The 21536-nt window shown below is 33.7% G+C and overlaps 1 protein-coding gene across 1 annotated transcript; it reads left to right on the plus strand.

Annotated features, from left to right (window-relative positions):
• The first annotated feature begins 17686 nt into the window (after window positions 1-17686).
• Window positions 17687-19674, plus strand: LOC139888466 (uncharacterized). Its single transcript, XM_071871473.1, has 4 exons — window positions 17687-18023; window positions 18075-18215; window positions 18305-18697; window positions 18812-19674. The coding sequence occupies exons 1-4, from the start codon at window positions 17687-17689 to the stop codon at window positions 19672-19674; spliced, it is 1734 nt and encodes a 577-aa protein (XP_071727574.1).
• Window positions 19675-21536: the final 1862 nt, after the last annotated feature.

Raw genomic sequence — 21536 nt, forward strand, 5'->3', positions numbered from 1 at the left:
CAATCAGGCCAAAATTCAATAGGAAGTGATGCCTGAAAGCGTAAAGTACGACTCACTTCAAGTAGGTGACGGTGTTTTCTTTTAACTACACCATTTTGTTACGGTGTGTAACGACACGATATTTCTAAAACAATTCCCTTATCTTTGTAAAGATTAAGCATACAGGTTGACTAAAATTCCATCCCATTATCGGTTTGAAGTTTTCTAATCTTCGTGTTAAATTGAGTATTGATCAAGTTGTAGAACATAGTTAGTATTTGACTAACTTCAGACTTGTTCTTCATTAGGTAAACCCACACACCACGACTATAATCAACTATGGAGAGAAAATAATGTGCACGAATCAAGGATGCGTGTTGATACTTGACCCATATATCGACATGTATAAGTTCAAAAAACTTTGTAGTTTTCGAAAAACTAGTAGGGAAAAGGAGTTTATTTTGTTTAGCTCGAATACACGAATCACAAAAATGGTTACATGTATCTATGTTAACTGTAGGAAATATGTATACGAAACTGAAAAAAATATAAACATATCACAACTTATACATAATAATCAAATTATAATATTCACATAAAATAACTAATCAGATTAAGAACATAAAGTTAGAATGATCTAACTGATTTGAAAGTTGAACCGGGTTTGTGTTTACCACAATTCCCTTAAACATATTCGACGTCTGTTCCCAGGGTACAACGGTCCGAAGCAGCGTACTGCCAGACTTGAACATTTGCCTGAAAGGTAACCGGAACGGGGAAACCTTGTTGCGGCTAAGAGGAAAATTCATATTGTATAAGAATGCTTATACAATTTTTTTGGTGTATCTTTCTTCAAAGTCTAAGGCATTTATTTATAGTGGAGACTATAGCCTTAGGTTTGTTCTCACAACCGATGTGGGACACAATACTAAAGCTTCTAGATTTTGCACCAAACTAGCAACTTTGAGATTCGATATCTCATTCACCTTTAATCCATTTCGAACACTCTTTAACTCGTTTTAAAGCCCTCGTCAAGGACCACAAAACTCACTAAATAGTTATTATTATATGTCACTCGACCATATAATTATTTGTGTCCAAAGTTTGGTGAAAAGACACATTTTTCATCAAGTTTTCCAACATATTAACTAAATGCTTTAACTTTCTAAGCACTAAATCGGAAGCATGACCTAATCTTCGATGCCAAATAACTTGTTGTTAATAAGTAGTCATTTCCACACTCCCTTATTTGATTCGCTTTAGGTAATAAAGCACTTCATTCTTTTCACCCATCCCAATCAAGTTCCTAGAATGTAAGTCCTGTATGAAGCATTTTTCAGGAATAAAAGTAAGTGCACAATTCAAGTCATGACTTAACTTACTAACTGATAAAAGATTGCATCTAAAACCTAGCCCATTTAAAACGTGTTTTAATTTGAAACTCCCTGGTAATTGCACATTACCAATTGTTTTTACAGGGATGGTGCCTCCATCTAGGATTACCACAGGTAAATGCGTATTTTGTATGCTAGTTGGTTTGATCCATTCTTCATGGTGCGTGATATGTTTACTTGCACCGGAATCAATTATCCAAGAATTGCTTAAATCGTTTTTACGTACCATGTTGATGTCACCTCCCATATTCACAGCTGGAGGTGAATCTTTTAACTTTGTAGACCTGATCAACTGCATCAGTAGCTCGTAATCTTCTTTACTCAAACCAGTGATTGGATTTTCTTCTCTAGTAGTTACTGCTTTGGGCTGACTTCTTTCCCTTTGCGGTTCGTGTAGGTGTTAGTTTTCTTCGTCCACCATTCTGGATAACCAATGATCTCGAAACAACCATCTACGGTGTGACCCGTCTTCTGGCAGTATGTACATTCATCATCTTTTTTGTTCCAGTTCAGAGTTTTCTTTTATTTTCAAACCGTACATTCTTTCCATCAGTTTGAAAGGCAAATGCGTTTATATTAGCCCGTGAGTTACAGATTTACTTTTCTCTCATATAGATGATTCAGCACTGAATGGCTACTAATTAACCATGCATGATTAATTCAGTTGAATCATTAAAAGCCATATGCTTATCCTCTTACATGTCACTTTTAAGAATTGACTAGGAAGTCTACTCTTAATTAGTAAACTCCCTTTAAAAGTGTACGGATTGCTAGTTTAGTAATTAACACCGCCACAGTGACTTTGCCAATTCATACAAGTAGGTTGTCCTATTCAACTCAGATTTTGGGATCTCCAATCAACTGAGTTAGGTTTTCCTTTATATAAACTTAGTCTTTCAGGGGATTCAGTCTCATTCCCACGCACAACTCATATACTAACTCTCTGCTTAAGCCTTTTGTCAGCGGATCCGCAACATTATCCTTCAACTTCACATACTTAATAGTGATAATTCTTCTAGAGATTAGTTGTCGTACTTTATTATGTCTATGTCTCATATGTTTATTCATACCATTACACACTGTAATATGAGCTCTACCAATCACCGATTGGCTATCACAATGTATACATATAGCCGACACCGACTTAGGACATCTAGTATATCTTTAACAAATTGACGTAGCCATTCTACCTCTTCACCAGCTTTATCTATAGCGGTAATTTCTGATTACATCGTGGATCTAGCAATAACCGCTTGTTTAAATGATTTCCGCGATATAGTCGCACCTCTAAGTGTTAATACAAACCCACTTGTCGCTCTGGAATCATTCGTATCAGATATCTAGTTTGCATCGCAGTGTCCTTTGGTCATTGCAGGATATCTATTACTGACTTAACTCTAATGAGATGTACTTGGATTACTCTTGTATATACTTAGCTTGCTACATCATATGCTAAATCGGATCTAGTACAACTCATTATATACATTAGAACGTGTTATCATGTATCATGTTCTTGATATCAAAATAAAAGACACCCCCACATTTTCAAGCTATTGTGTTTATTTTACACAACTAACTAGGGTTACTGCTTATCCTTTCAAAGCTTCCCCCACATGTCTTGTAACTTGATATCATAATCATATATATCTAATACGATTCTAACTAATTAAGCGTTCAAATGCCCACACATAAGAGTTACATCTTTTGTGATCCCTATTTTATAACATTTGAGCAATTGATAGTCATATTCTAGGTTTGACTTAGAGACATCAAATTTAGAAAACTTAACAAAGTTTTCGCACTCATATTTATTTCCACAAACGAGTTATGATTAGGCAATTCAAAATCTCAAATATAATAATATAATAAAGATTGACATCTTTATATTTATAATTATCTTTAATATCATGATTCCACATATAATTGGAATAATTCACATCATCAATGATGTTAACAAATCTGGTTTCACAATATACCAGATCCTTTTAATTACTGAATGATAGTGATTTTGTCTTTAATAAATTCAACACAATGAAATATTAGTTGTTAATTGATCTCTGCAGATGATCATCATTAACTAGTCCAAGTCTAGTACGTTATAGACTTAAAGACCAAATCATGAGAATTTTAAATGCATCATTCATGTTCTCCATAGCTTTTCTCACAAGGGATGTCATAGCATATCCCTTTTATCTTGACAAAATCACTTCATATACTTAAGCACCACCTTAAATATACCATTTAAGAGGGTTTATAATATCACATATATCTTTTTATCCATTCAGTATTAGTTCCTCTATAAGCATAATGTGTATGCCATTTATCGAGGAAGTTCCTTTAATTATACTAGTTCCTCTTAAATTAGTTCATTAGGTGTCTCATCTTCAACACCTTCATCGTCTATTCTAGACGAACTTTCACATTCCTTTGTAATGTATGGAAATACAATTTCAAAGAATGAAACGTTTCTCGATTCCATTTTTAGACCGTTGTCTATACCCAGAATATTGGATTCATACACAAGGACGCGGTAATTGTGTTCAGCATATCTGATAAATATGCAGTCAACATTATTTGATCCTATCTTTTTTGCCTTAGGTAATGGAAATATTTTACCTTTGTTAGGCACCCCTACACTTTGAGGTATTCATAGAATGGTTTCTTTTTCCACCATAACTCGTATGGAGTTTCATCCCGATTCCTCTGGGGTATCTTATTTAACAGATAATTTTCCAATAGAATGACATCCCCCCACATGTTCTGATTTACACCAGAACACACCAATATGGCAATCACCATTTATTTCAAGGTTCTATTCTTTCGTTCAATAGTCTCATTCGATTTGGGTGAGTAAGGTGCACTGAATCCATGTCTAATGTCATTTTGTGAACAAAATTCAGCAAAAGGTGCGACATATTCACCACCTCTATCACTATGGACAACCTTGATTTTCCGTTAAAGTTGATTCTCAACTTTCATTTTTATAAGCAATAAAACTTCTCAATTGCTTCATCTTTACTTTTCAGCAAGTAAACATAACAATACTTCGTGCTATCATCGATAAAAGTAGTGAAGTACTTGTTACCATTCCTCGTTAGAATGGATTTCAAATCACACACATCGGTGTGGATCATATCAAGGGGTTCGGTTATTCGTTCAACTGAAGATGATCTCGTTAATTTGGCTTTAACACAAGTTTCACATTCACAGGTCATAACCATTTTAAACATACATTCCATTTTTTTACGCCAAACTTGTTCAACAACCACCCAAACACCAGATTCTTAGAAATCTCAGGAACATACAACACATTATTCAATGTGAGTTCCTGTCCAGAGGTCAATTTCCAGAATCATCAATCTGAAATATAAACTAAAATAAACTGTTTTAGCAAAACAGAAAATTTCAGTCAGCAAATACCACGTGAACTGAACTAATTTAGATATTCAACCCAAATAAAAATTTCATTGTACCGTGAACATGTTTCAACTTAACTAGGTTAAACCAATGAGGTTTCAATCAAATAGGTAAATCAAGCAGGTTTCAACCTAAATGGGTAAATCGAACAGGTTTAAACTCAAACGCGTAAACCATACACGTTTTAACGCCAAAAAGTTTTAACCAAACGGTTAAACAATACTGTTTAACACAAAATGTCAAACTAAACCATTTAACACAAACGGATAAACTAATCCGTTTAACACAAATGGTTAAACCAAACATGTTTAAAATCAGTCCAACAACAGTCTAAAACTGTCATAAAAATGTCCCAAGACAGTCCAAAACCAGTCTCGAATATTGTTTGGAGATATTCTGAAACCGTCCGAACGCAGTCCAGAAACGGTCCAAAAAACTGTTCGAATACACATTATAGAACGAATCGACTATGTCATTCAAGACATGGTTGAAGTGTAACGACCCTGGTTTTCCAACTTTTAATTAATAATATTTATTATTAATACTTGTGATTTAATGAATGTATTTTTATGCATTTACTTGTTACCGTACATGACTTTTAAATGCTCGACACGTCTTTGTGACACACGAACATTTCACGAATAATATTTAGAATATTATTTACATTCATGATTAATTTTTATTAATCATTTTTAATTAACTAAGGTTACTAGTTAATTACTTGGGCTTTTATTTAATTTGTTGATTACTTGGACTTGGACTCATGTTTAATGGACTTGGGAGAACCCCCTACATCCTTAATAGATTAATTAGCCCATCTTATTATGCAAGTATTATACTTAGATGAAACTAGATTGATTAAGTAAAGGAAAGACTAGTTACTTGTACTATTACAACACTTTCCCATAACAACTTACTTTATTACCATTTTGAGCCAAATTCATGTAAGTGACTAGTGGACTTTTCCCTCCCCCTTTTGCCTTGTAAAACCGTCCACTTTAGATGAGTGTGGGAGAGTTCAAAATTTTTTTTTATTACTTACTCACTTGCATTATCTCATTCCAAACACACACAACTTAATTGCAATTTCTTTTTCTCTCCTTTTTCTCTCAAATATTGTAAGTAACAAGGCTTGGTTTCCTTTCATTTTTCTCTTCTTTTCTTGAGAAAACCGTAGCATACAAACATATCATTATCATTTGTTTGATTTGTTACTTGTTCTTTTGTTGTTGTTGTTTCTTTACTAGTTGTAAGAATCAAACTACCTAGTTTATTCTTCATATTATCTTGTTACTACAAGAACAAACAAGAACCTAAACTCTCTAGTTTATGGTTCTACATTTAAAGTTTTAAAAGATTTAAAGTTCATGAGTCTTAAAATCATATTTGTATTCATGTTTGTAAACTTAAGGTTTACTTTCTTAAAGATCAAAGCCTTGGCTTGAATCTTTAAAGTATGAACAACCATGAACTTGTTACTTGTAAAGTTAGTTTATTTCTTCATTTCTTGCACCTTTGAATTCGTGATTTTGGTTTTGTTGGTCAAGTGTTACTAGTTAATCTTGACATCATCTTTTCTAGAACTAAAGTTAACTTTGTAGGTTCAAGAACATGGAAGTATAACTTTCTAGTTATAAATTCATAAACTTATGAAAGATCTAAATTTCTATAGCTTATGGTCTTCTAATTTTGTTGTAAACAAGAGCTTATGAGCTTACATATACTTTACAAGATGAAAATCTAAGTTTCATAACTTATGGTTTCATTAAAGTAAAGATTCAAGTGTTATAACTTAGGATTTAACTTAGTAACTTTAGATCTAGACTTTGTAAATATGATGCAAACCCATCAATGAGTTGTACACTTGAAGCTACAAGCATCAAGGATGAGAACCGTGATGAGCATCAAGCACCAAGAACCCACTGGAGCACTTTAGCTACTGTTTTCTGGAACTGATCAGACCACCTAGGCTACTGTAAAGTTGATTTTCAGTTCGTTCAGTTTATGTAGATGACTTTTCATTTAAGACTCGTCTTAATCCGAGTTACGGTTTAGGATCTATGGCCCTCCGAACGTCACTATGTCCTTTTAACGTTGTGTTGAAAATTCTGACCTACTCGCACTTAGACCGTCACCACGGTCAAACGAAGACGAGTTTGGTTCTGGAAATTTTACAGCAACTAAGGGACTCATATACGGAGCCATGGCCACTGGTCTCACCTCATTTCAGTTTGTATAGAGGCCATGGTGACTGATCGAAGTCAGCCTTTGTTTCAAGCTCTTTTCTTGAATAATACTTACTTTATAGTTTTTGTTTAATGATGAATGATGATGATATTTAAGACCTAATTTACATACACTGAAACCTTTGGGATGATTTACTGACTTAGTAACTTTTGACTTGGGTTGAGGACCTTCGGACCAACTACTTGCAACTTATCTCGAATCAACTTAACTACTTTACACTGTGAGTTATAGCATCCCTTTTTACTTTAACTATTTTGGGAACTGAGAATACATGCGCATTTTATGTTTTACATACTAGGCACGGGTACTTAAACTTTATGTATGTGTGGGTTATACAACGGCATAAACATTCCCTTTAGCTCGGTAACGTTTAGTCATTGGTTTTTGAACAGGTGAACGCGAATCTTAGATATGGATCCATAGGGTTTGACATCTCCACTCGGGCTAGTCGCGCTAGCATTTAACGAGTGTTTAATACTTCGTAAACATACGCACTCTCCAAGTGTACTATTAGGGGGTTATAAACATTAAGTTAGTTACCGAGTGCCCACAGTTGAACATATTCTTTATCATACTGATTTGGATTACTGATTTAAACTGTTGGTTGAAGCACTGAAATCTCGTGGCCTACATTAAATTACTGTTATACCTAAACTATAGCTCACCAACCTTTGTGTTGACGTTTTTAAGCATGTTTTTCTCAGGTGCTTAAGGTTTACTTGCTTCCGCTGTACTAGTCATGCTTTGTAGACACCCGCTGTGCTTATTAGAGATGTCACTGCATGAAACGTTTATTTTGCATTCAAACTATGTTACCTTTGAAACGATGTATTCGTACCGACCTATGGGTCACATACTATTATCATTGCTTGCTATTCGTAGAAGCATACTTTTTGATGTAAAACATTTGATGTTGGATAAGACATCACCTTTTATTATGAATGCAAACTTCTTTTGAAACAACATATAGTGTTTGACCTTGTAATGATCCTGTTGTTGATGGTCCGTACATGTTGATTTAGTACGGGGCGTCACATTTGGTATCAGAGCATTGGTTGTAGGGAATTAGGTTGCATTAGTGAGTCTAAGACCGGACCGAGTAGGATTCACTAATAGGACTAATCTACAACTTACTAGTTTACTTGTTTCTGCAGAACCTGCTGCATGCTGAGTTTTGATTTGGAGAAAAAAAGGAAAGACAGATTGATACGGTTTATATATATTAGGATGGGATCAAAATTAGATAGAATGAAATGGTGGAGTGGTTAAGAGTATTTGGGTTATACTAAAGGTCGCAGGTTCGAGTCCGGTCTCGGCATTTCTTTTAGAAAAAGATTCTAAGGGTATACACTTTTATTTGTTTATTTCTTTAATTATTATTGTTATTATTATTATTATTATTAACATGATTTTAAAATTATTATTATTATTAACTTATAACATTTTATTTATTTTTACTAGTATTATTATTATTATTATTTTCAATAAATATTGTGTTATATAAAATATAATTTTTACATGTAACATAAACATAATTAATATTACAAACTACCATGTTTTAATATAGTAACTAATATATTATTATTATTATTATTATAACATGAATTAAATTATATATCATATATATAATATAACATAGTATAAGTATTAATATAATTACATATAAGGATATTAATCATAATGCATTATAAAAGTTATAAACTTAGTTGATTAATATTATGTGTTAATATATATATATAATTAATATAGGTTTGTGAATCCGAGGCCAACCCTGCTTTGTTCAGTTATTCAATACAGTCATATGTATTTTTACTACAAAATACAGTATGGTGAGTTTCATTTGCTCCCTTTTTAATTGCTTTTGCAATATATATTTTTGGGCTGAGAATACATGCGCTGCTTTTATAAATGTTTACAAAATAGACACAAGTACTTAAAAATATATTCTACGTTGAGTTGTACCACTGGCATATTTCCCTGTAGCTTGGTAACTACTATTTACATGGGTATTGTAAACGCGAATCCTGTTGATAGATCTATCGGGCCTGACAACCCCAACCGGACTGGACGACCAGTATTCAACGGTTGCACAGTACTTCGTTTTGTTACTACACTTGGTACGGTGTAGGGAGATTTCATAATAAAGGGAATATGCGACGTTGATTAAATGTTAAGTATGGTTACCAAGTGCTCAACCACTTAGAATGCTTTACAAACACTTGAGAGTGTATTATGTTTATGATTATGAAATCTTGTGGTCTATTAATATATTGAAATGATTGTTAGGATAAACCTATGAACTCACCAACCTTTTGGTTGACACTTTTAAGCATGTTTATTCTCAGGTACGAATTAAGTCTTCCGCTGTGCATTTGCTCATTTTAAGGACATTATTTGGAGTCGATCATCGCAATGGGACCAAATGTTGAAGACTTCGTCCAGGAGGATAAGGGCGGGTCATCACAACTTGCTACACGTACAACCCGACGGGAGACCCGGATTGAATTTCTAGAAAGGAACCTAACGACATTACCTGAATCCGAACCTTTGAAGAAACTTCGGGACATTTAGGCAATGATGCATGACCTACGGAACCTACGCACCCACATCGAGAAACTGTGAGATTGATTATGTAGATTCTGTTTTGAGATGGCATAGGTAAAGCACCGTAAGATGAAATTGAGTAGAACTGGAAGTGATCACGTTACATTGACTATGTGGGGTAATACTGGAATGAACGTACGATTTAATGCAATATACTGACGCCTGGCCAGCGTGATTATATTGAAGTAAATCATGCAGAAGTTCCAATGTTACTACATAAGGAATATGGGGTGATCCAGGGAAAATTTTTGCAGGGATCACTTGAGCATACGCATTATAGTCTGTTAAAGGTAGGGAAGGAATAACCACGTAGTCAAGATACTGTACAAGAGGGGCCTTGATTGCAGAATTAATAACCCGAAAATTTGTTATAGATATCGACACCCTGGACATTTAAGGAAAAAGTTCTCATATAGGAGAAACCTTAAAATTACCTGCGGTAAAGCAATCGTTATGGAGACTTGCATGGATCCTGGTTTTAGTTAGGGTACGTTTCGTCACAACATTTTATTATTTCAGAGTTTTTTAATACTATAACGATAGAAACCTTATATTTAAGAACCTTAGCGTTATGAATAATAAGCCATTAACAACCATGAGAGTTAAGTATTCTATAGGACAAGCAAATGGTAAGCTGACAGAGATAGAGGAATAATTTAAGGTAGTACTTTAAGATTAACAGGTGGGTCATTTGGAGATGACCTCATATTAACCAAACTTGGAAGTTTTAATGTAGTAGTTGAAAAGGATTAGTTACCTACGCACATGCATATGTTATTTAAGAAAATTTTCACGGCAGTATAATAAGATTGGTTGGAATGAACCTTAAGATTAACCTAACACCCATCAATTTTGGAAATTGGATGCAATAGTTGGGATGAACTTTAAGATTAACCTAATACTCATCAAGTTAGGAAGCTTTGATGAAATAGTTGGAACGAACTGACTTTCAAGGATGAAAGCGAAGGATATTTATAGTGAGAAGATTATTCGTATACCTCGCGAGAATGTTGAGTCAAAAGCCATCCGGGTTACTTCAACAAACCTATATCCCACAATGGAAATGGGAAGGAATAACAATGGATTCCATCCCGAAGCTACCGAAAACGGTAGGCGGTTAGAACATCATCTGGGTTATTATTGACCATCTCACCAAAACTGCTCACTTTCTAGCCATGAAAGAAACCGATACAATGGACAAACTTGTACAACGATACTTAAAGGAAATTTTAATCCGTTACTTCAGCAATTCAAATTCTATATTAAAGATTACACCAGAATCTCATTTGATACTCATTCTTACGCAACTCTAAATCCTAAATTATTACGAGGAACTTCTTAATCGATGATAACCACAACATCATCCTTCTTACTTCGATATTAGTCATACCAGTTCGAAATTTTCCTCAAATCAATGAGTGGTTAACTCTCATCCTCATACTCTCCCGTTCGTATCTCACTTATAAGCAACAACTTCACACTTAAGCATTTTTGGTCAAAGGACTTATGCCCTACTAATAGTCGTCAATCACATATAATTTCAATGGTTTTTATTACCTCAAATATCACCCGAAATTTTCAAAAGTCGTTTACTCGATTCTCATCAATCTTTTCCAACTTGTAACCTCCGAAACATGAAAATTTTGTTTGCCAAAAATTTTTCACCCACTATTTTACGGAACGATCCTCTTAAAGTTTTATAAAAGTAAATTTATTTTATCTGCCATTCATGCGAATTTTTGAAATCGTATCCGTTATATAAAATAAAGTAAATAATTACTTATTTTTTTGACAAATACATATGAAACTTTATTTTCACTCTTACAAATCAAATCTTTTATTCAAAAGATATTATACTTTGAACGGTACGTGTTGTACATAACCCTAATTTACTAAGAACTTCATTTCTTCTCTCACATTGTCACCATAAACAATTTCTATAAAACTTTCGTTGCTTATTATATAAAATTTTTCGTCGCTTATCCGTATCCAAGTCATCATGAAGACTTTATAACCGTCAAAATCGAGAGATTCATGTGTATGTGATAAAGGCACTGACTACCACGTCATGCAAGGCCTTCGGGTATCCACTAACACGTAAACTATTCAAAATTATTGCGTTACCCCATGGATCTTATTCGCCACACCTGTTGGAACAATGCTCTTTCTTACATAACTCTAAGGCCTGACTTATGTCAAGAGATTCTCTTTTAGTGATATTAGCACCATCAGTATTCCGACTTTGATATTAGTCATAACCTGTTTGGCAGTTTGCAAATTCAAGAAGCAATTAGCTTCTCATCCTTGTGCTCTATCCTTCGTACCTCACTTTTAGCAACGGCTTCGCACATAAATATTTTTGGCCCAAGGACTTATGTCCTAATAATTATCAAAACTACATTTAATTCATTAGTTTTCATTACCTGGTAACTGGTCACCCGATGATTCAAAGTTTTTCCACTCAATCTTTTTCAACTCATAACCTTTGAAATACGAAAAACTATGTTTATCAAAATTTTTACACGTTGTTTATTTGTGCGGTCCTCACAAGATTTACAGACAATGAAAGTACTAAAAACTTTTCTATCACTTATACGATTTATAAAATCATATATGTATAAATTTATACTTACTTATTTTGATACTAAGTTATATCTTCAAATTATTTAAAAACCGCTCCCTTACCGAGTTATTCAACTTAAGTCAAATAGTTTTGTTCAAAATGGTACACTACTACATTTCGGCTCATTTAGAGCCCTCCATTTAGACGTGTTCACTATATAACACGTCTAATTTATCAAACAGAACATGTCTAATTAAGATTTTTACACAAAAAAACACGGAACACGTCTAATTAAGATTCGCAACACGTCTAATTAGATATACACAACACGTCTAAATAAGTTTTACACCTCTAATTGGTAACCACGTCTAATTACTTTTACCGGGAACACCTCTAATTGACAACACGTCTAAAAAGTATTCCAACTAACACGTCTAATTAACAACACGTCTAATTATGTCTATCAGGAACACGTCTATATGAAACAACAACACGTCTAATTGGCAACACGTCTAATTAGATTTGCCGAGAACACGTCTAAATGCTTAACACGTCTAATAAATTTCAAAACACACGTCTAATTAGTTTGTAAGTAACGCCTTTAACTGTGACACGTCTAAATAAGTTAGCGGGATATATATGTTAACGATCTCCGTTTAATCAACCTAACACTTAAAGTTCTGTTAATTAGTCTACCAAAATTACCGAACACTTCTAATTAAACAAACAATGTAACGGGTTATTTAGGGTTCCATATTGAACGGGTTAATAAACAAGCACGTCTAATTAATAGGAAGTTAGTTAGTTAGTTAGTTACGGAAGAGTTAGGAAATAATTTGATAACTAAGAATGGATTTTGATAAGTATATATAATATAATTATAATATTATAAAATTTTATATACCTTAGATAAATAAGATTTATATTGAAGTTATAAATAATATAAAATATAAAAAATCTTTTCACAAATATAAAAACACACGTTTTTTTGTTTTTTTTTCCGGCTTGTTCTTGTTTGCTTGTTTAGTTTCGTCGCATGATTCAAAGATAATGGAGACTTCAACATCATCAGAGGTATTTGAATATTTCTTTTTCTTTATACACTTGGGCGTTTGTTCTGAAAGTTTGTATAAATATATCACATGATTCACACATGTTTGAATCATGCTTATAAATCAGGTTTATAACACATGTTTGATTGGATCTATAGCACAAGAATTTGACTATATAACACACCATGATTCACACGATTACCCAACACGATTGTAGACATGTAGTGCAGACCTAGAGCAGAACTGGACAAACAAACGACACACAACCAACTAACTGTTTTAACACGCCAGATTACACAACACGATTCTAAACATCATACAACACTATATTAACAACATATAAACTTTATTAACATCATATAAACACACTATATATAACCTATAACATATAAACCCTTATTATTCAATGAAAGAAAGTTATACTATATAGTAACAATAGGCAAACACAACCTGATAGTAGTAGCAGAACCAACCGGGTCAGCTTACACAAAACCTGGATAACAACTCAACGCTATGTTTGGTGAAGTAATAACAACTCAAAACCTGGATAACAAAACCTGGATAAACTGATTATTTACCTGCTGCACACTATGGCAACCAAAAAAAAACCAAACATATAAACCTATTCTAATATATATATGCCTAATGCAGAAACCAACCTACGTTTCGTTTGGTGAAGTAATAACAGCTCAATGCTCACTCCAATTTAGAAAAAAAACCCATGAGGTAGTATACATGTCAAATCAGACCCAATAACCAATATGATAAGCAATGTTGACCTTATAACCACCTTCAGTGGCAATCATAACCCAAAGTACAATCAATACCCTAATCATAACCCTAAGTACAGTTACATTGGTAAATTACCATAAACAAAGACAGTTATATTAGCAGATCAAAACTTCATACAAAAGGAGCATCATAAATATTCATTAGCTTCAATATAAAGTAGATTCACAAATATACATTAACAAACATAGTTATGTTAGCATCAATAATATTCATCACAAATTACAATTTTATTGGATTGTTCTCACTCATACCTGTGCCATCTTTGACGAAAACATTTTTTGAAAGCTTCTGTAATAAGATTCTTTTAGACTTCCTTCTTCTTGGTAGAGGACTGAGTTTCATTCTGAAATTTGTTAGCTCTATATCAATAAGTCTAACCAGTGGATCTTGCTCTGTATTAACTTCTTCCATCAACATTTTATCATCAACATCGTCAGAAAACGATGCAACTTTTTCTGCTTCATTAATCTTTTTAGACTCTCCATCTTTTATTTCTCGAACCACAAAATCTTCTTCTTTATCCACATTTTCCTCTTCGTCTTCGTTCATCACCATCTGGACATTATCATATGAAACATACTCTGCATCTTCTTCAATCACTGCATCTTCTTTTTCCTTGATGTTGTCATGAACATTTAAATTTTCATCAGGCTTTTCTTTTTCAACATCCTGTTCATTAACAAACATGAATAACTAATTGTGGTAAGTAATTTAAAAGTCTAGAAAAAAACAACATTTAGTTAAATCAGTTACCTTTATGTGTTTTGATTGTTTCACTATTTTTTTGGTGAATTTCTGATGTTGAACATCCTTTCCATCATCAACATCCTCATCATCATCAACATCCTTTTCACTTTCACCTTTCCTTTCATCAGCACCTTCTACTAAATTATCAACTTCCCATTCATCATCACCTTCCACTTCATATTCATCATCAGCCCTCTCATCAACATCTTTTTCATCTTCATCATCAACATCTTCTTCATCATTATCATCATTATCTTCATCATCAACATCCTCTTCATCATCTTCTTTCTCTTCATCATCTACATCTTCTTCTTCATCATCATTCTTTTCTTCATCATCATTATCTTCATCAACAACATTCTTTTCATCATCATGCTTTTGGTTTTCCCGAGACTTCTGATTAGCAAACATGTAATATAAAATGTAGTAAGTAAGCATTTAAATATTGTAATAAACATAACATCAGTTAAATCAGTTACCCTCATTCCTTTATCGTCTGATTTCTGTTTCTTTGTGATTTTGCTGTATCCTATTGTGCTACTTATATCCCTTTTTCGACCACCGTGTTCCTTCCCCACATGAGTTAACAAGGCATCCCCGCCTTCTTTATCTGTCCTAACCTGGGAAAAAAAAACACAAGTAATCAATTATAGAAAAATTATGAGTTGGTTAGTCTAAAAATTCAAATATAAATATATTACAATTTTCTCTAAAAGTGGCGCAAATGTTTCTACTGCCGTCTTCCCTTTGTCATCCGGCTTCATCCTGCCCAGAACGTAATACCTCGCTGCAGGATCTTTGATATTGTGGTATGCTGTACGTTTATGAGGAACATTTGCTTCTGTATCCCATTGTGCTTTTTTCCCACGATATCCCGAATGACCAACTCGAGCATACTTTTCTTTTTGTTTTTTGAAAGCGTTCTGCCTGCCTTTTTCTCTTAGTTCCTACACAGTTTTAATGCGATTAAATGCCTTTTTCAAAGCGTTACAATACCAAAATGTACCTCCAAACCTGATACAAATCAGGTTGAATAGCACCTACTCGTCTAGCAGGCGTAGCTTTGATTTCACAAAATTTTTCCCATTTTTTTGGAGTTATGAAATCGTAATCTTTTACTTCCACATAAGGAAGCTTGCCTTCATCCATATACGTTCTTAACTTGCGCTTGAATCTCGTAAACGCTGTGTTGTATTTTTGCAGTGTTGTTTTTCGTGCAAAATCGTCTTCAATATTATGAAGTTCCTGTATAATGTAATCTACTGTAAGTGTTGAATGTTGTAACATATATAAATAAAAAGTAATTAATCAAAATCTTAGATTTTAATACCTTTATTTTGCTCCATAAAGTTTCTTTCTGATCAGGAGACACATGCTTCCAATCCTTTACAAGGAAATCACAAGTGGTCCTAGTTAAAACGCCAATGTTGCTCGAGAAAATAGCTTGGATTTTTCCAATAGCTTGGCCAAACTCGTCAAATTCAATCTTCAACTGAACAACAGCTGACTTCTTTTTCAGTTTGTTTACACTTCTTTTTTTATTTTTTTGTTGCATGTGTACACAAAATGTAATAGAAAAGATACACATCAAATGTAATAGAAAAGATACACATCTAAGCACATGCATATACAAATTAAGATCATAGTACAACAAACACAGGCTTATACACCTTAATATCATTTCCAACAAATGCAGTCTTATTATTGTGTTATGAATAACACAGCAAACATATCACACATACACAATATGCAATAACAAGGAAATTGACCGAACTCATAACCAAACCCATTTCAAAGACTAATTGCGCGACAATAATATTCACGTTTATTTCTGAACAAAAAAAAGTAATAAATTTAGATTATCAAATAAACATAATTAATTATTGAATATAATTACTGGTAGGAATTAACCTTTGAAAGACACTCTTTTTCTCTTGTAATACGATGCTTCATGTAAGCCATGGTAGCAAAGTAGAATCGTGCAGAGTTTGAATCTAAAATAGAACAGAAATCGAATAGGGTATCGAACAATTAGGGTTTACAGATTCAAGTGATTTGGGTTGCTTGGCGGGTTTTTTTAGAACACAGACCGATAACAAAAGAGAAATGATAATGAGGTAATGGGATTATGATCGATAAAAACTCAATTGATTTTGATTTGGGGTTTTTTTACAGTATACCATACGTGATATTTTTATAGAAAATAAATGTAAATTTGTCAGGTTAACACAATTGCTTAGATGGTTTGGATGTTGCTTCGTAGAGAGGAGGTTGTGGGTTCTAGTCCTATTTCCAACTTTTTAAATTCTTTATTATTAATAATGTATTAACTTTTTTCAATTTTGCTTGTAGATGGATTGGAATACTTGGATGTACGAGATAGGTCTCGCTACCTCTGAGTTTATGGATAGTGTAGATGAATTTATTACAGTTGCTGAGACTGATCAACTAGAAAAAGGAAACACCGCAATTTGTTGTCCTTGTAAGAAATGCAAAAATGCACGGTGGTATGCTGATTCAACCGATATCAAAAGTCATCTAATTGTACACGGATTTATGAGAGGGTACACATGTTGGTCTCTTCATGGTGAGTCATTAGCTGACCTTAACCCGTCTGTTTCGGATAACGATACCGATAATGAAGAAGATTCGTACAATAGTGACAATAATGTTAATTTTGATGACATGTTTGACGATTTGGATATGGAGGATAATGTTGCTGATAAGTATCATGACAGATTACAACAACTATTTGTTGACGCTGAAAACCTTTATATACCAGTTGTATGAATTTTACAAAACTTTCCGCCGTGATACAACTGGTTAACTTAAAATCAAACAATGGTTGGAGCGACACAAGTTTCACTAGCCTGTTAGAGTTGTTGAACAAAATGCTACCAGAAGGTAATGAGTTGCCGGTTTCAACATACCAAGCAAAGAAATTAATGTGCCCAATGGGATTAGAAATACAGAGAATACATGCTTGTCCAAATGATTGTATGTTACACAGGAATGAAGACAAAGACCTTCATCAATGTAAGGTATGTGGTACATCTAGGTATAAACGTGGAAAACCGACTGATAATGCTGATAGTGATGTGTCAGAAAATGGACCTCCTGCAAAATTATTGTGGTACTTGCCTATCATACCAAGATTAAAGAGATTATTTGCGAATGAGAAAGATGCAAAATTATTACGTTGGCATGCTGAAGATCGTAAAAATGATGGTAAAATGCGACATGTGGCCGATTCACTTTAATGGAAAAATTTTGATAAAGATTTTGAAGAATTTGGGGATGAGATACGTAATATAAGGTTCGGACTCAGTTCAGATGGAATTAATCCGTTCAAAGATTTGAGTAGCCGTCACAGCACGTGGCCTGTTCTTCTATGCATTTATAACCCACCGCCTTGGCTATGTATGAAAAGAAAATACATAATGATGTCTCTTTTGATTCAAGGCCCAAAGCAACCTGGAAATGACATTGATGTTATTTGCAACCATTAGTTGATGAAATGATGGAATTATGGAGTACCGGCATACACGTTTATGATGCATACAAGAAAGAATACTTCCAACTACGGGCAATGCTTTTTTTCACCATTAATGATTTTCCTGCTTATGGTAACTTGTCTGGATATAGTACGAAGGGGAAAAAGGCATGTCCTATTTGTGAGGAAAATACTCACTCGATATGGCTCACAAATTGTAAGAAACCTGCATTTATGGGGCATCGGAGAGAGCTTGCAGAGAATCACCCGTACCGTAAAAAGTCGGATTTATTTGATGGTACTATAGAGGATAGAAAACTACCACCACCATTGGATGGAGAAACTACACTCTCCAAAGTTGCTAATATAAATGTTGTGTTGGGAAAGAAAGGTGTTGGTCCTCCCAAAGGTATTTGGAAGAAAAAGTCTATTTTTTGGAAATTACCCTACTGAAAGCATTTACGAGTCCGACATTGTATTGATGTTATGCATATTGAGAAAAATGTTTGTGAAAGTTTGATAGGGTTACTGTTGAACATTCCTGGAAAAACAAAATATGGAATTAAAGTTAGAAAGGACATGGAATTAATGAATATCAGACCAGAGCTACAACCTAAAGATATTGATGGAAGGTCCACCAAGTTTCTTCCTCTGTCCTGTTATACTATGTCGAAGGTCGAGAAAACTAAATTTTGTCAATGTTTACATGGTATTAAGGTTTCATCAGGATACTCTGCTAACATTAGGAAGTTGGTTTCGATGAATGATTTGAAGTTACTTGGTATGAAGTCACATGATTGTCATGTACTAATGACCCAGATGATTCCTATCGCAATTCGTGGAATTCTACCCAACCGTATTCGACACACAATTACAAAACTATACTTATTTTTCAACATGATTCATTCAAAGGTGATTGATCCTGGTGTGCTGGATGAATATCAAAGAGATATCATACTTACTCTTTGCGAACTCAAGATGTACTTTCCACCTTCTTTCTTTGATGTCATGGTTCATTTGGTATCTCATATTGTAGGAGAAATAAAGGTATGTGGTCCATTTTTCTTACGGTATATGTATCCATTTGAAAGATATATGGGTATCTTGAAAGGTTATGTAAGGAACCTTAATCGACCAGAAGGTAGTATCGTTGATGGATATGCATCCGAAGAGGTGATCGAATTCTGCACAAACTATATGGATGGGCTTAAAAGTGTCGGGATTCCACAAAGTCGTCATGAAGGAAGACTATCAGGTCAAGGGACACTTGGGGGCAAGACGGGCTATTCAAATGTTTCCGATTATCAAGAGTCACATTTTAATGTCTTACAACACACTACATCTATTGATCCGTTCATACAAGAACACATGTCGTTCTTGAGATAACAATACCCTAAAAAGAGTGCAAAGTGGTTGGAAAATCAACATAAAAAAACTTTTTCAGAATGGTTGAAAGACAAAGTTAGGAGGACACTTCCAAATATTGATAAAACGGTCGAAGCTTTGGGATTCGCCCCTAAACATGTGTTCCAATATCAAGGATATGACATAAATGGGTATACCTTTTACACTAAAGCTCAAGATAAGAAGAGTAAAACCCAAAATAGCCGTGTCACGGTGATAGCCTAGTCGACAGAATTCACCATGGTCAATCGTGAAGAAAGATCAAGGATCGCTAAAAAATCGTATTATGATGTCATTCAAGAAATATGGGAATTAGATTATGGTGATTCGTACACTATACCCTTGTTTAAGTGTAAGTGGGTTGATAATGATCGCGGTGTTCAAGTTGATGAAGATGGTTTTACAACTGTTAATCTTTCCACCAATGGATATAAAGAAGAACCATTCATTCTAGCAAAACTAGTTACTCAAGTATTCTTTATCGAAGACCCAAAGGATCCTAGATGGCATGTTGTTCAGTATGGAAAATGGCGGATTGTTGGTGTCGAGAACGTTGTTGATGAGGATGAGTACGACCAATTTGCCGAGTTACCGCCATTTTCAGTCAGTGTTCAACCTTTGAATGAAGTTGTTGCTGGAAATAATACAATCTACTTTAGAGAAGACCATGAGGAAGGAGACGAGGTTACAGACACATAAAAATTGTTAAAACATATGATTGATTACCTTTTTTTTTACATCCATGAGTATATTTTTTAATGACTTATGCAACATGTCTTTTATGTCTTTTGTTAATTTTTTTTACCATGAAAAATTTACTTTATGTTATTACCTTTTAAATTAATAATACCAATGTATACAATACAAATACAAATACAAATAATTCTAAAACATACACACATACACACACACACACACACACACACACACACACACATATATATATATATATATATATATATATATATATATATATATATATATATATATACACATATATATGCACATTTTTCAATATTAAGACTGGGAACAAACCGCGATCACAAAACATCCAACTTCTTCGTATACCCTAAACCATCCCACTTCATTATCAAACCACCGGAAACACCCTACTCCAACTTCATAGAACGGCGATTATTTGACGAACGAAATCGATTTTGTCATCACGGCTGAAGGATCGTCTCAAATACAGGTACATATGGTTTTTTTAGTTATCTAATTGTTCTTTACTCGAATATTTTTGTTATAGACGTAATGACCATAAAATCATACTATTATACTTGAATCGAGTTGTGTGATTAGGAAACAATAATCGAAAATTAGGTTATATACATGCACATTTGTCTTAGATTATTCAGCAAAATGGACACATTAGGGTTTATAAGTGGTGAATAGATGCTGCAGAAAGAGTCTAATATATTTTGTGTTAAAGAAGAAATGCCCTAAATATCAAACTATTATACCTAAATCTAGTTGTGTTAATTTGACCATAATTATTATTGTTACATACATAACTGATATGTACATATATGTTGATTTTACAGAAGCAGAAATAATCTCTGACGTTGTCATTTATGGCTACCTACAATCGTCCACCATCGTTCATCCACATAATACGATTAACAGATAAGCTTGAACTGGTATTGTTTCGTTTCTATTTTAACCTTAAAATTATATATTTTATAAAGCAAAACAATTGTAAGACATATCAGGTTATTATATTTTGTTACAGGCTTTGCTACATGATTGGTATGTTGACCATTATGATACCATGTTTCCAAGACATTGTGTTATCATCCACACCCTGCTAGGATATAAATCTAAAGTTACATTTTCGATGAATG

Source organism: Rutidosis leptorrhynchoides, chromosome 2, assembly GCF_046630445.1.
Source record: "Rutidosis leptorrhynchoides isolate AG116_Rl617_1_P2 chromosome 2, CSIRO_AGI_Rlap_v1, whole genome shotgun sequence".
Classification (NCBI taxonomy): Eukaryota; Viridiplantae; Streptophyta; class Magnoliopsida; order Asterales; family Asteraceae; genus Rutidosis; species Rutidosis leptorrhynchoides.